This window comes from Callospermophilus lateralis, chromosome 5, assembly GCF_048772815.1.
Source record: "Callospermophilus lateralis isolate mCalLat2 chromosome 5, mCalLat2.hap1, whole genome shotgun sequence".
Taxonomy (NCBI): domain Eukaryota; kingdom Metazoa; phylum Chordata; class Mammalia; order Rodentia; family Sciuridae; genus Callospermophilus; species Callospermophilus lateralis.
The window spans coordinates 104366947-104381563 of NC_135309.1; the positions used below are offsets into that span (position 1 = coordinate 104366947).

General features: G+C 39.6%; 1 protein-coding gene across 1 annotated transcript in view; it reads left to right on the top strand.

Annotated features, from left to right (window-relative positions):
- Dmgdh (dimethylglycine dehydrogenase) overlaps positions 1 to 14617 on the top strand; it is a 73417-nt gene that overhangs the window by 13661 nt on the left and 45139 nt on the right. Inside the window, 5 exon segments of the mRNA XM_076857687.2 lie at positions 1166 to 1370; positions 8316 to 8564; positions 10401 to 10599; positions 12254 to 12423; positions 13683 to 13836. Coding sequence (XP_076713802.2) covers positions 1166 to 1370; positions 8316 to 8564; positions 10401 to 10599; positions 12254 to 12423; positions 13683 to 13836 — 977 coding nt within the window.

Genomic DNA, 14617 nt, shown 5'->3' on the forward strand with positions numbered 1-14617 from the left:
AAAGACCAAAATCCACATAATCACTTCAATAGATGGAGAAAAAATATGTGTCAAAAACTCCTTGTTCATATTTGGTGCTAAGTAGATTTTTTCAAAAAATATTTTTTAGTTGTAGATGGACATAATATCTTTATTTTATTTACTTATTAATTTTTATGTGGTGTTGAGGATGGAACCCAGTGCCTCACATGTGCAAGGCAAGTGCTCTACCACTGAGCTACAACTCCAGCCTCTGATTTTTGTTGAATAGATGAGACCTGATTACAATATATCACTCTGTTCACGCTATCAACTCATTTTATTTAATTTTCATTCCTTTTTGTTTCCCACACAATATCTGGTCTGAAGCTCTAATACAAAATAGGTGTGCAAGAATTAATAGTTGAATTTTAAATCAAGTATAACACCAGATATATATTTAACATGTGAACTGATAACACCATCAAATGATTAAATATAAATTATAATTGATATGTCAGTTAGGACTAGATTTGGCTTCAAATGTCAGAAACCAAACTAATAATGCTTAAACAAGATGTAAGTTTATTTCTCTTTCATGTAACTAGTCCAAGACTTGAATGGTGGCTTTTTTTCATGAGGACTTTAAGAACGCAGTCACCTTCTAGTTCATTACTCTGTCATTCCTGGGATATGACTTTTGTGTTACTATTCCAAGATGGCAACTGAAGCTCCAGACATCATGTCTATATTGCAAATAGAAGGATAAATAAGGGGCAAAGAATGACAAGTGCCGGTTGTCTTTTTTTTTTTTTTTTTAATGGCTTGTGGAAGTTTTCCTGACTTATTTGCATTTCCATTGACCAGAACTTAGTCTTAATTTTAGCTATCAGCTGGAGCTAATAGCTGCCATAAAAGTTGGAAACTGTACTCTTTGTTCTTAGTGGCCATATGTCCAAATAAACATTTAGGTTCCATTGCTATTGGAGACAATGGCAAGCCTCTATCAAATAGCCTATGTAACCTTTAGTGTAAATCCCACCTACATCTAAACAAAATTTAGGAAAATGATGTACAGAGTGGTTGGTCTGATGCCAAGATGTACTTTTAAAGTCTAGTTTTATTGAATACTTGCTGGTGGGATATAGTTGCACTGAGTAATATAAGTTTATTTGTCTGAATATTGACTTCTTTATGATTGATTTAGATTTTAGCTGGTCTGTATAATCCTGGAGATGGTCACATTGATCCTTATTCTCTAACAATGGCCTTGGCTGCTGGAGCTAGGAAATATGGTGCCCTTTTAAAATACCCTGCACCGGTGACTTCTCTAACATCCAGGTCAGATGGAACATGGGATGTTGAAACACCACAGGGATCCCTGAGAGCAAACAGAATCGTGAATGCTGCAGGTAAGCACTGTACCTTGTTTTAAAAACTAGTGTTTTTAAGTGGCAAAGAAATAAATATGTCGCCATAAAGAAGTGGTTTACACCGTGATCATTGTTGCGGAGCACAGTGCTCTCATGTTGGTTTCTGAGCCACAGAGCCCTCCCTCATCACTCTGCCCTTGATGTGTGGAATATCATTCTTTCCTTTGTGAGTCATCAACAGTTGGTCTTTTTATCCATTCTCCATTTCTTCTGCTCCAGATTATGTCTGGCCCAATTGTGCTGCTTTTTCCTTTCAATGTTTACTGTTCAGTAACCAAATTCTACTGCTCAAATTTCAGAGCACCCTCCTTGATCTCAATTTACTTTTTAGGGCAGATTTCATCATTTCTGTTCTCTCCCATCATTTCTGATGACTTTTGGTTCTGGTCAAAAACAAAAACCAAAACCAAACAACCCTTCATCTTTTTCTTTCAGAACATTATGAAACATACTTCATAATTTTTTAGGCTTTTTTTTTTTTTTTTTTTTTTTTTTTTTTTTTTACAGTTTAGTCTCATAGAGTAGTGAACCCCAGGAGGGATATTGAGATGATCTAGCAACCTCCTCATTTTCCATTTGTAGAGGCCATAGTCCAGCAGGGTCAAGGTACTTGGCCAAGTGACATGGCTGGTTCTGTCAGAGCCAGGAGTGGGACCCGTTTTTTTGATTCTTGAGTTGATACCCTGGCTAAAAGGTTGGTTGCATGTGAAGTTATTTTTAACTATCTCACAAACAAAAACAGATCCTAATGAAAATGCTTGTGCAGTCTAATTGGGACTTATAGAATATATTTTCATGTAGTTCATCATGGTTCATTAAAACCTAAAATAAGCGTGAAGGAGTAACTGACTTTCTCTGAGCAATTGCATAAATTATAAAATGAAAATATCTTTATTGAGCTGATCAAATGATATGCCATGGAGACATGCCGGAAACACATACCTTTCTAATTATTTCCTTTAAATTAAACTTATCATTGATGCTATTTTTTAACAAAATATTTTGGTGGGCCTAGAAAGTCATGTCTTCAACAGGGAAGATTCTAAATTAATATTTCAGAATCTTCCTAATTCCTGCCTTCCATTTGAAAAAGAAAAATCCCATACTTTCTTTAGGTTGAGCTTAAAGGTAAAGTAAAAGGACTTGTCTAAAAAAATAAAAACAATATTATAAAAAATTGCCTTGTTTTGAGCCTCACTTGCCCCTTCAATATTCATCTAATACTCCTTTCTCCCACTATCCTTGGGAACCTCCAGAGTCATGGTTCAGATCTGGAGTTTTCCAGAGGCTCATGTGTGAGACAATGCAAGGTTGGAGGAGGAATAATTGGATTTTAACGTTAACCTGATCAGTGAATCAATCCCTGATGGGATTAATGAGTGGTAATAGAGGCAGGTGGGGTGTGACTGGAGGAAGTGGTTCATTGGGGGTGTGGGTATGGTATATATTTTTTACCTGGAGCATGGAGTCAGCCTCTCTCTCTCTCTCTCTCTCTCTCTCTCTCTCTCTCTCTCTCTCTTCTTTGTGATCATCATGTGAGCTGTTTCACTGTGCCACACTCTCTGCCATGATGTTCAGCCTCACCTCAACCCCCAAGGAATGGAGCCAGTCTTCTATGGACTAAGACCTCTGAAAACATGAGCCCTCAAACTTTCCCTCCTTTAAAATTATTCTGATCAGATCTTCACAGCAGTGAAAAAGCTGACTACAATATCCAGTCTAAATTTTGTTGGAAGATCTGAGATCATTCATACTTCTTTCCAAGTAGAAAGGATTTTTTTTTTTGTAAGTTTGCAACATTTTTAATGGTTGCATGAATTCAGCCCCTAAAAACACTTGGCCATTTTCATACTCAGATCCCCATATCCAGCACCTGAAGCAGACATTGCTAATCAACGACTACACTAGCTTCAGATAGTCTTGCACAAAGCCCCGCCATTTTTATTAGTTCAGTGCTGCAGGAAGACATGCATTCCCAAAGGATCTTTTGAGAAAAACTTGGAAGATCTTAATTTAAGACATTTATCCATTGTTTTTCTAAAATGGATAAACTTTTATTTACATAATAAATTGCCACTGTAATGATTTTTTTAAACCACATACTGTGAGGAAGAAGGAATCTCTGGAGAGGAAGATAGGATGAGCTCCAAAGAGATCTGACCTATGACCAGATGGAGTTTTCTATGCAGCTGAGGAATCCTGAGAGGCAATGGGGTAGAAGAAAGCAGTGATAGGAGGCCCTTGAGAATGGCTGCCTCTGGCCATCCTGGGAAAGCTTACACGTCCCCGGAATGATGTCTAGAATGTGGCCCTGTGTGGAGTGATGATGCACCTCTTCATTATTTGCTCTTAAAGGCCTTTGCTTTCTTCAAACAACTGAGATTTTGTTGCAGGCCAGGTGCAGTGGCGCATGCCTGTAACCCCAGTGGAGGCTGAGGCAGGAGGATTCCAAGTTCAAAGCCAGCCTCAGCAACTTAGCAAGACTCTAAGAAATTCAGCAAGACCCTGTCTCTAAATAAAATACAAAAAAGGGCTGGGATGTGACTCATGGTTAAGTGCCCCTGGGTTCAATCCCTGATACAAAAAAAAAAGTCATTGCTTGAATCTTTAGGTTGGAGTGTTGACTCTACATTTTCTTCTATCAGCTGCAGAGTTTCTGGCCTAATTCCTAGGTCTTTGATCATTTTGAGTTGCCTTTTGGGTAGAGTGAAAGATAGGGATCCAGTTTTATTCTTTTTCATATGGATATCCAGTTTTAGGAAGCTGTATTTTAAACTGTACTGTCTACACCAGATGATTTGCAAAACATCTTTACAGAAACACTACTAGACAGGCATTCTTACACTAGAGAGAATGTAATGACTATAATCTTGAGCGAACAGTTGAGGAAGTCTTTGATGCTTTCAACCTCTTGGTATGCAGTGGTCTAACTTGTCTTTCAAAATAGGCATCATTCTACCTTCATTCTGCCCTCTCCTCAGGTGCAGCTCAGATCTTCTGTTAGGAGGCAAGCCTTTCTCTGCATGGTGATGAATGTTTCTCTTGATCTCAATTCCAGTTGGCCCATTCAGCCTGAGATAACTTTGTAAGATTTACTTAAGAATTTTCTGGGCTGGGGTTGTGGCTCAGCAGTAGAGTGCATGCCTAGCATGTGTGAGACACTGGGTTCAATCCTCAGCACCATATAAAAATAAATAAAATAAAAGTATTGTGTCCAACTATAACTAAAAAAAAAAATTAAAAAAAGAATTTTCCTAGTAAGGCAAATCAAAAATGTGACTGAATCACACCAACATGAAGCCCAGTGTTCAGCCAAAAAGAATTGCTTAATTTTGCCTGTTTCTCTGCATCAAAGAGTGAAGTCACCAACTGTCCATCTTGTAAAAAGTTAACTTTGTTCAGGAATCTTCACCCTTCCTCATAACCCTATTTCTATTAGACATTGTATTTTTCTTAAAAAAAAAAAAAAGGAGACCATTTCCAATGTCCATTTTTGTTGACTCTCCAGTTTTTTTTCAAGTGATAATGGTAGAAGGAGTCCTTCCGGCTTAACTCTCCCTTTTGAACTTAGTGCTGGGTGATCTAGCACTGGGTTGAAGTATAATCTTGGCTAGATTTAAGCTAATTTATTAACAAAGAGAGGAAGAGAGTGCCAACAGGCACCAGCACTGCAGGGTAACATAGCACAGAGATTGCTACTGGATTTGAAGTAATACAGTTCTATGAGACTTATGCATACATTTCCACTTTATTTTAATGATGAAGTACATTAATAAGCAAGAGACTGGTCTCAGAAGTTCATAAATATGTTTGAGTAGGACAGAATTTATTGTCTTCAATTTATGTTTTTAATTGAACGAAGTAGTTCAATTAAAAACAGTAGTTTAAATTGCTAGAATAAATATTTTGATCTTTTATATTTTAAAACTGCTTTAGTATATGTAACTAGAATCTGTGGTTTTACTATATTTTCCTGCAAAGTCCTGATATTAGTAACTCATATTTTCCTACTAGCAAGAATAAATTAAGTCTCTAAAGTATTAAAGACAACAAATAACTGTCATGCCTAGAAGACAGATTTCTAGTTTACAAATAGGAACCACTTCAAGGGTTATAATCAAGGGTGACCAAGTTAGCTGTTAGGCTAAAGCAAAATGACAGAGTACAGGGCAATGTTTTGATGGTGAAGTATGAGCAAACTTTGGCACATAAAAGAACATAACCTGGGTTCCCAGACAGACTTAGAAATGATTCTGTGTCTAGCTCTGAAACTAATAGAGATTTCAGAACTGTTTCTGAAAAAAAAAAAAATGAGGAAATAAAAATGGTTAAAAATTTAGGAAGTGTAACCTTGAAAGCAATAACTTAAATAGGATTCTCTTTTTTATATATTTATTTTTAGCTTTTTTTTAGGTGGACATAATATCTTTATTTTATTTTTATGTGGTGCTGAGGATCGAACCCAGTGCCTTGCGCATGCCCGGTGAGCGTGCTACCACTTGAACCACAATCCCAGCCTCTTAAACAGAATTCTCTAATTACTTGAATGGCTATTCAAAATCTTTATGAAACAAATAAGCAAATAGAACCCCTCTCCCCAGAAACAATCCATCGATGGGTCAGGCAACAACATATTCCTGCCAAGTAATAATCACTTTTATAATTTTAGATTCTAAAATACCTTAATACAAGTGAAGGTGTCTTGGATTTTTCAAATAAAGTCTTTCTGCAGGAAGAAAACCAGTAAGATGTGATGACTGACTATTGGATCTCCTGGCGTGACCTTGGGCATGCCTCCCCTAACTGGGCATTGGTGCCACATCTATGGCCTGAAGGGGTCAGCCTGAGAAAGAATCAAGGGTCCTTCTGTCACAAATTATCCTGTCTTTGGCATAAAATGTGAAGTAAAAAACATTTGTTTTGGAGACTCTCCACGACTGAGGAGTCCCGTCTCCTCTCTGCTGTGGCTCCTCTTACCACCCTGGTTTTGGTTTTGCTTTTGTTTTGCTCTTGCTTATTGGTTGTTTTTATCTTTGTGGTATTGAGGGTTGAACCCAGGGCCTGGTGCCTGCTAGGCAAGTGCTCTCTCACTGAGCTACCCAAAACTCTCTGTGGATTCAACTCTTATGTGCTCTTTATAAGAAAAGGTCTTACAAACTTATGAAAAAGAACCTTTTAAAGTAACAGATAAAAGTTAGTTTTCTACCTCTCCCCAAATAGATACAGATTCAGGTTTTAAGTTAACCAAGAGATTCTGTATTTGTGGAATTTCATCCATCAGTAGTTTGGAGAGTAGGGTTTGGGGAGGTATAGGAGCTGATTTGTGGGGCTTTATTATGAACTATTAATTCTTATTAGGTTGATCACATCAACTCAGAGGCCTCTTCCTGGGCCTGAGCATCTCTGTCCACGAGTAGGATCAGTCTGTTATACCACCTTTCTTATCAATATTTGTACTTTTTATATGTCTGGGTTGCTTGTTTTGTTTTTTTCTTTCAAATAATTTTATGGGTGGGGTTTGCAGTCTAACTTTGCCTTTTCAGGATTAGAGTTTCCTAACATTATAAATATCTTCAAAACTCTGGACAGTGCCAAACATTGTCTTGTCTTGTCTTCCCCCATTCAATTTTACAATGATAAAAAATGTAAGGAGCTGTGGGTATAACTCAGTTAGCATGTGTGAGGCCCTGGGTTTGATCCCCAGCATGGCAAGAAAACATTTTTTAAAGATTGTTATGACATTCTTTAGATTTTGCCATGAGAATCCAAGCCTTCTAAATATTTTTAATATAAATGCCACATCAGCATCATATATCCTATGTTTATATATGTAGTTGCTGCGACACGTGACTGATTCACCTGAGTCGCTCCAGGTGAGTTGTGCTGGCTACTAAATAACCACATAGAGACAGAAAATACCTTTTTTTGGGTCCAGTGAGGGTTCCTTGACCTCAGCTTCCACAAAGGAGGCAAGAGAAGCGGGCAAAAGAGAGAAAGAGCACACGTGAAACCCTCTTATTTATTGAGGGGAAGACATTCCCGGAAGTTCAATCCAAATAAGGCAAGGGATTGGGTTTCAGGGAGTTGCTTGGTGATGTCTTGCAGTCAGTAGTTTGATTGACAGCTTGGAAAGCCACACCTACCTCAGGGGCTGTGTGGGGATCATAGGCAGAGGGAGCAAAAAGGACAAATATGTTGCACAGTCAGAGCAGCAACGTCAGTCCAGTCCCCTCATGTACTCAAACGTGCATGCTGTCACACACAGCCCATGGCTGGCTCAGGGTATCTAGTGACATTTTTAAATGATTTTTTAAAAGTCAATTGATTTATTTTTTTATTTATATATGACAGCAGAATGCATTACAGTTCATATTACACTATAGAGAACGATTTTTCATATCTCTGGTTGTATACAAAGTATATTCACATCAATTCGTGTCCTCATACATGTACTTTGGATAATAATGATCAGCACATTCCACCATCATTTCTAATCCCATGCCCCCTCCCTTCTCTCCTCCCACCCCTCTGTCCTATCTAGAGTTTGTCTATTCCTCCCATGCTCCCTCTCCCTACCACTATGAATCAGCCTTCTTGGTCTAAACCCAAAGGACTTAAAAACAGCATACTACAGGGACACAGCTACATCAATGTTTATAGCAGCACAATTCACAATAGCTAAACTGTGGAACCAACCTAGATGCCCTTCAATAGATGAATGGATAAAAAAAAAATGTGGCATATATACACAATGGAATATTACTCAGCAGTAGAACAAAATCATGGCATTTGCAGGTAAATGGCTGGAGTTAGAGAAGATGATGCTAAGTGAAGTTAACCAATCCCAAAAAACCAAATGCTGAATGTATTCTCTGATGTAAGGAGGCTGATTTTTTGTTTGTTTGTTTGTTTGTTTAACTGAAGGATTTTGGGCTCGTGAAGTAGGCAAAATGATTGGACTAGAACACCCTCTCATACCAGTTCAACATCAGTATGTTGTTACATCGAGTATACCTGAAGTGAAAGCTTTGAAACGAGAACTCCCTGTGCTCCGTGATCTGGAAGGATCCTACTACCTCCGACAGGAAAGGGATGGGCTTTTGTTTGGTCCATATGAAAGTCAGGAGAAAATGAAGGTCCAGGACTCTTGGGTCACCAGTGGAGTCCCTCCAGGTGAGTTCAGCAAATGAAAATGAGGGCAGGTCCGATATATACAGTTCATCCTCTTCATAGCTGGGGTCAGTTGTGAAATAAGACATGCAATAGTACTGCACAGATACCTGGGACATTGGAGGTGACATTGGAGGAGTTTGAGGTGTCTGTTTTCCTATCCTTTTGAACAATCAGCAGGAAGTGAGAAAAGAGAGAAGATGCAGTTGGTGGTAGAAAAGCTAAAGAAACCTGCTTGAGCTGCTTTGAAAGGCTCCAGGTGAATTTTTACCTGCCCACCCCAACTTCCTGCCTCTTTTCCCTTTTCCTTCATTTGCTACCCACTTGGTTTAGTTTCAAGATATGAAGAGAGCTGCTATTGTGCTTTGACAATTGGATACATGGCAGGAATCAGAAATAGGCTATCCATCCTACAAAGAAAGAAGGCCTAGGAGTCTCTAACCCTGTAGAACAAGCAGCAGAGGCTGGTACTGCAAACTGAAGCCCCTACCATGCAACATACTGGACATGAAAAAGGTTTTAGCCTCCAGGCTAACACAGAGGTGCTATAGCCTCTCTTTTAAGTTTTTCAAAGGAGAAGTGTCCGGATTTGTGGTGTGTGTGTGTGTGTGTGTATGTGTGTGTGTGTGTGTGTGTGTGTGATATTTTTACAGAGGCAAGGGAAGAACTGGGTCACCAAAAGAGGTACCTCTGGTTTTAATCTATAAAGAGAGCTAACATATCATTGTGGGTACTGAAATATTACAAGGAACATAAGCAAATAGAGGAATTGTGCTTTCTAGAATTATGCTTTGATAAGCAACTTGGGATAGAGAATGAATTCTTCCCACTTTTTCCTCAAAGAATAGGCCCATGTAACAGAAGATGATTAGTAAAACACCTTGCACAGGAGCTGGGCCGGCTTACTTCACAGGGATTTGGTTTTACTGAATGGACTCTGCACATTTGGGTGTGAGGAGAATGGTTCCCCCGTTCCCCTACCCCATTAGTCTCCCTCTCAGGCTTCACCATGCCAGCAGCCTGTCCTCCAAATAAACATTGAATAATTACTTAAATAATTCCAGTTGGAAGGAGAGCCTGATTGTTAGCTACCTTTGAGCACTAGGGCCCATGTGTCCTAGACCAGCCCTGGTGGCCTGCAGTCCCTGGGGGGAGCAAGAAGCTGGCTGGATAGTGTGCGGAAAATCACTAGGATGGGCAGAGGCATTCTTTTTGGAACTTGATCTGTGGCTCTTGTTTCCATAACAGTGACTTTTAGGACAAGAAGATGCTGTCCTCCAAGACTCTGCCTTTTTTCAGAGAACTCCAGCCCCATGGATGCATGTGGGAGCAGGATGGAGGACAGAGGTCTCCTGCAGAAAGGAGAGTTAAAAGGAGTCCAAAATCCATTCTGCTAGATTCTGGAGCACCATTCCACTTTCCCAGTGTCCCGGCAGGAGTTTGTAAACTCCCATTTGCCCTCCCTGGGGGGATGAACAGGCTCTCATGGTTAATTGAAGGATCAAGATCTCTCCTGACAAACCAAATTATTGTTGTTGGGCATTGGATTCAATCCATATTGGAAACTTAATATGCATAGCTTTAGAAATTGATTAATTCAAAAGGTGATTTTTTTTTTTATTTGAAGAACAGTAGCATTATTGTTCTCAATAATATCATGGTTATCTATCTGTGGATAGGGATAGTGAATGTCAAGTTTAGATTTAAAAAAAAAAAAAAAAAGGAAGTACCTTCCAAAGAGGCCATCTGAAAGTGTAGGCTGTTTCAGAGACTCAGGGCACTTTAGAGCACTTGGCAGTGTGGCTATGGCATCCTGACCATAGTGGTGTGCATTTTCAGGCTTTGGAAAGGAACTCTTTGAGTCTGATCTAGACCGAATCATGGAACATGTTGAAGCTGCCATGGAAATGGTTCCAGTCTTGAAAACGGCCGACATCATCAATGTTGTCAACGGTCCTATTACCTATTCTCCTGACATTCTTCCCATGGTGGGACCCTATCAAGGGGTCCGAAACTACTGGGTGGCTATAGGCTTTGGGTGAGTAGCTCCATGTAATTTGATATTTACTGCAGAATCACTTATTTTAGATAAGTCTGGTTCCATCATTTGGGGCCAAAAAAAGAAAAATGCAGGGGGGGGATTATTTTCTCCTTTTCATGAACAAGAAATAAAAATATTTTAGTTTTAAAGCACTGCTTTTTTAATGTAATGGTTTAATCACTTGTTTTAAAGATGAGCATACACAAAGGCAATAATTTCCTGAAGCTTTATCTTTGTGTATTTCCTGCCATTTCCATTATTCGTGTCTCTTTTCATGATGTTATCTCCAGATAGGTCAATTTGCCCTAATTTTACAAGGATGTTTTCATAACACAATGTGACAAAGGTAATTCAAAATATCAAATGTAAAATGTATGATGCATTTTCACCATAATTTGTGTTTGTTCAACACGATTTGATTCTCTATATTCCTTGGATTGCTTCCTATTTATGATTCCATTGCCTCTTTGATGTTTCATTTCTAATATTTGTCCCATTAATTTGGTGACTATTGATGTCAAATCCACTTTACTATCATATCACAGCTTCTAATATTCTATTTTTCTTTCCTGTTTTATTTGTCCATTTACTCAACTAATGTTTAATGATTGCCAGCTCTTTGCAGGGTCTACTGCTATGCTGCCCAGAAAAGTGTACGTTGTTGCCTTTTCATTCTCCTTGAGAAATGGCCTTATAAATCTTGAGGCATTCATTTTTCAAAATAGCAAAATTGGTGTCTTGTGATGAGGAAGTTAGCATTTCCAGTCTTGGCTGCAGTTTCCCCATACTCTTAAGACTCGTGGTTTTGTGAATTTACTATACTTTGGGAACTGGGGTTCTCTCATCTTAAGTCTACTCATGTAGCTCCTGTCCTGGGTTCTCTCCCCATGATTCCTGGCCCAATTTCTCAGAAGCCTCTCTTGACTTAATCCCAGGTAAAGCCACAGTGATGGCCTCAGTTAGATAAGAGTCTGTGTGTGGCACTGCAAGTGGTCTCCCCATTCTGATATCCAAAAACTCTATTTGGCCACAATCATGTTCTAGGTTTTAAAGCACCTTCTTATGAAATAGAAAACAGAACCACTCTTTAGTTCCAGAATATAGGAACCAATGCCCCCTTCTACCTCTTCCTGACAGGTACCTCAAGTAAGTGCCTCCAAGATAATGGCCCAAGTTCCTTGTATGAAGTCACTGCCTAAGGGGGGTCAGAACTAAATTGAGTCCTTGAAGAGATCATTGAGGCAAAGATTTTTCCCACAAAATTTCCTCGCAGTCAGGAGGATCACAGCTCCAGAGGGCATTTGAGGCACCAACCACATCTGCCTCTTGGCCCCCTTGCTTACCCGCATCCCTGCTTTCTTAAAGGGAGCAATTTTTTTTTCCCTAAGAGTAATGAAATATTTTCCAGGTGCACATCTCTTAAAACTATGGGAAAAAAACTAGCTCTCAAGTCAGGCACATCTTATTTGGAGCCTAAACACACATTTCTTCATTTTTAAGGCAAAAATGGATGGCATAATGATTATGTTATTTATATATTCTGATAGCCCAGAGCATTGCAAACTTGAGGCCTGTGAAATATTTGGACCTGTTTTATCATTTGAAAATAACATGCATTAGTAACAGGGGTGTCTATTTCTGTATTTGAAAGATATGGCATAATCCATGCTGGTGGGGTAGGGAAATATCTGAGTGACTGGATTCTGCATGGAGAACCTCCTTTTGACCTGATAGAATTGGACCCCAATCGCTATGGCAAATGGACAACAACACAGTACACTGAAGCCAAGGCCAGAGAATCATATGGATTCAACAACATTGGTAAAGTACAAAATCACTGTTGTCTATAAAGGGTTAACAGAACTGACTTGCAGCACCTCTGACTTTAGATGCTCTTTATTCTGTTTGATGACATGGGGGGTAGTCCAGGACTAAGACACAACAAAGAATATAGATGAATATATATATATCTAATGTGTGGCACGCAATCTTCATTTTAAATTTTAAGCACATTTTTATTTTGCCTTTCATGTTATTTTTTGTCACTGTGACAAAATCCCTAAGAAAAATCACTTATAAGGAGGAGAAGTTTACTTTGGTTCATTGTTTCAGAGGTTTCAGTTCATGGTTGCTTGACCCGATTGCTTTGGGGCCTGTGGTGAGGCAGTACATATGGTGGAAGTGCATGGCAGAGGAAACCTGTTTTGCCTCCTGGTTTCCAGAAAGTAAACAGTGCAGGAGGAAGAGGCTGGGATCCATCTGCCCTTTGAGGACACACTCCCAGTGACCTAACTTCTTCCACAGGTCCTACTTCCTAAAGGTTCCACCACTTCCCAACAGCTCCATCAGCAGGGGACTAAGCCTTTAACACATGAGTCTTTGGGGGGACATTCAAGTTCCAAACCATAACTCCCTTGATGATCAATATAAACGAGAGCTTTTGTTTTTAACATAAAAGTGTGTGTGTGTGTGTGTGTGTGTGTGTATGTGTGTGTGTGTGTGTGACCAACCAACCGGGCTGGCGACCTATGCTAGGTTTCCAAAAGCTGGCTGCACCAATAACTTAAGAAAACTGTGAAGAAAACATGCCAGCACACAGAAATAAATACCTTTTCAAAATCCAGGACGGCTCTCCTACCTTAGGGGTCCATTGGAAAGAGAGAGAGCATGCCTGGAACCCTGTTTTTTTTTTTTTTTTTTTTTAAGGGGGGGGCTTTTTGAAAGAACATTCCATCCAAATAAGGCAGAGGGGTAATGTTACAAGGGGCAGCCCACTCCCATTGAGTAAGGCCCACTTCCATTGCCTCGCTCCCCTGCTGAGCGAAGATGGGGATCCACCTGCTTCCACGCTCAGCAGAAACCAGTCTCCACATTTCCACTGCTCAAAGCTAGGGGGCGCTCAGCTCCTCCGTGGCAGCTCCCAGCACTGTATGCGCGCGCGAGCGCGTGTGTGTATGTTTATGGGTGTGCACACATGCTCTTCTGGGTTTAAAGTTCTATATTTCCATTTTCTGAATATCTTCAACGTATTCTATCATTTTGACTATAAGCTATTTTAAGTACCAATTTCCCTTTTTCAGTTGGTTATCCTAAAGAAGAACGCTTTGCTGGGAGGCCAACTCAGCGAGTCAGTGGTCTCTATAAAACCCTGGAGTCTAAGTGTTCTATGGGGTTCCATGCGGGCTGGGAGCAGCCACATTGGTTCTACAAACCAGGCCAGGACAATCAGTACAGGTAGGTGAATGACAGCTTGTCTGTGGTCTGACCAAGGCATAACTACAGAGGTGGAGTGAGAAACAGCAGAGAAGTACTGATTCCCCCTTATCCCAATCACTGTACCTCATTCCAATGAGCCCTTCCTACTTAATTATTTTCTGGCAGTGAAGGTATTAATCTAGCTCATATGGCATTGGCCCACATGTAGGGCCATATATCTCTGAGAGTCCTGTAACCAGACCTCACAAAACCTCGTCCACTTGGCATTTACCAGAAGCTCAGAGCAACCTTGGTCACCCCTGTCCAAACTCCCACATGGCTTTGGTTGGCCCTTAAAGGTTTGCCAAGTGGCTTGGAATGCTTTGTTAAATCACACAGAATATAACCTCAAAATGAAAAAGACCTGCGGTTTTGGATTTTCTATTCATCACAAAATAGCTCAAAGCACCAGCTCTCTAGTGTGTGTGCACTGAACCATGCAAATTACATACACAGTTGATAAATTAGGGAAAAAAATACAATTTGCTTAGCATTTCAGGTTAAGCTAAAAAAAAAAAAAAAGCATGCCACTAAAACAGGTCACTAAACTCAGGTGAAGTGTTATATGCCATTGTTGTTCTTGGGATTAATAGCAATTATGTATATATATTTTCTCATGAGAACCCATAAACCTTGGGAAAACAAATTGCAAGTCTAGAAGTTACGTTACCTTTGTTTTTGAGCTGTTATTTTGCTTATTTAAACAGGTTTTGATGTCTTTTTTTAAGACCAGGATCTAAATGGTGCAAAGCATAGTGGA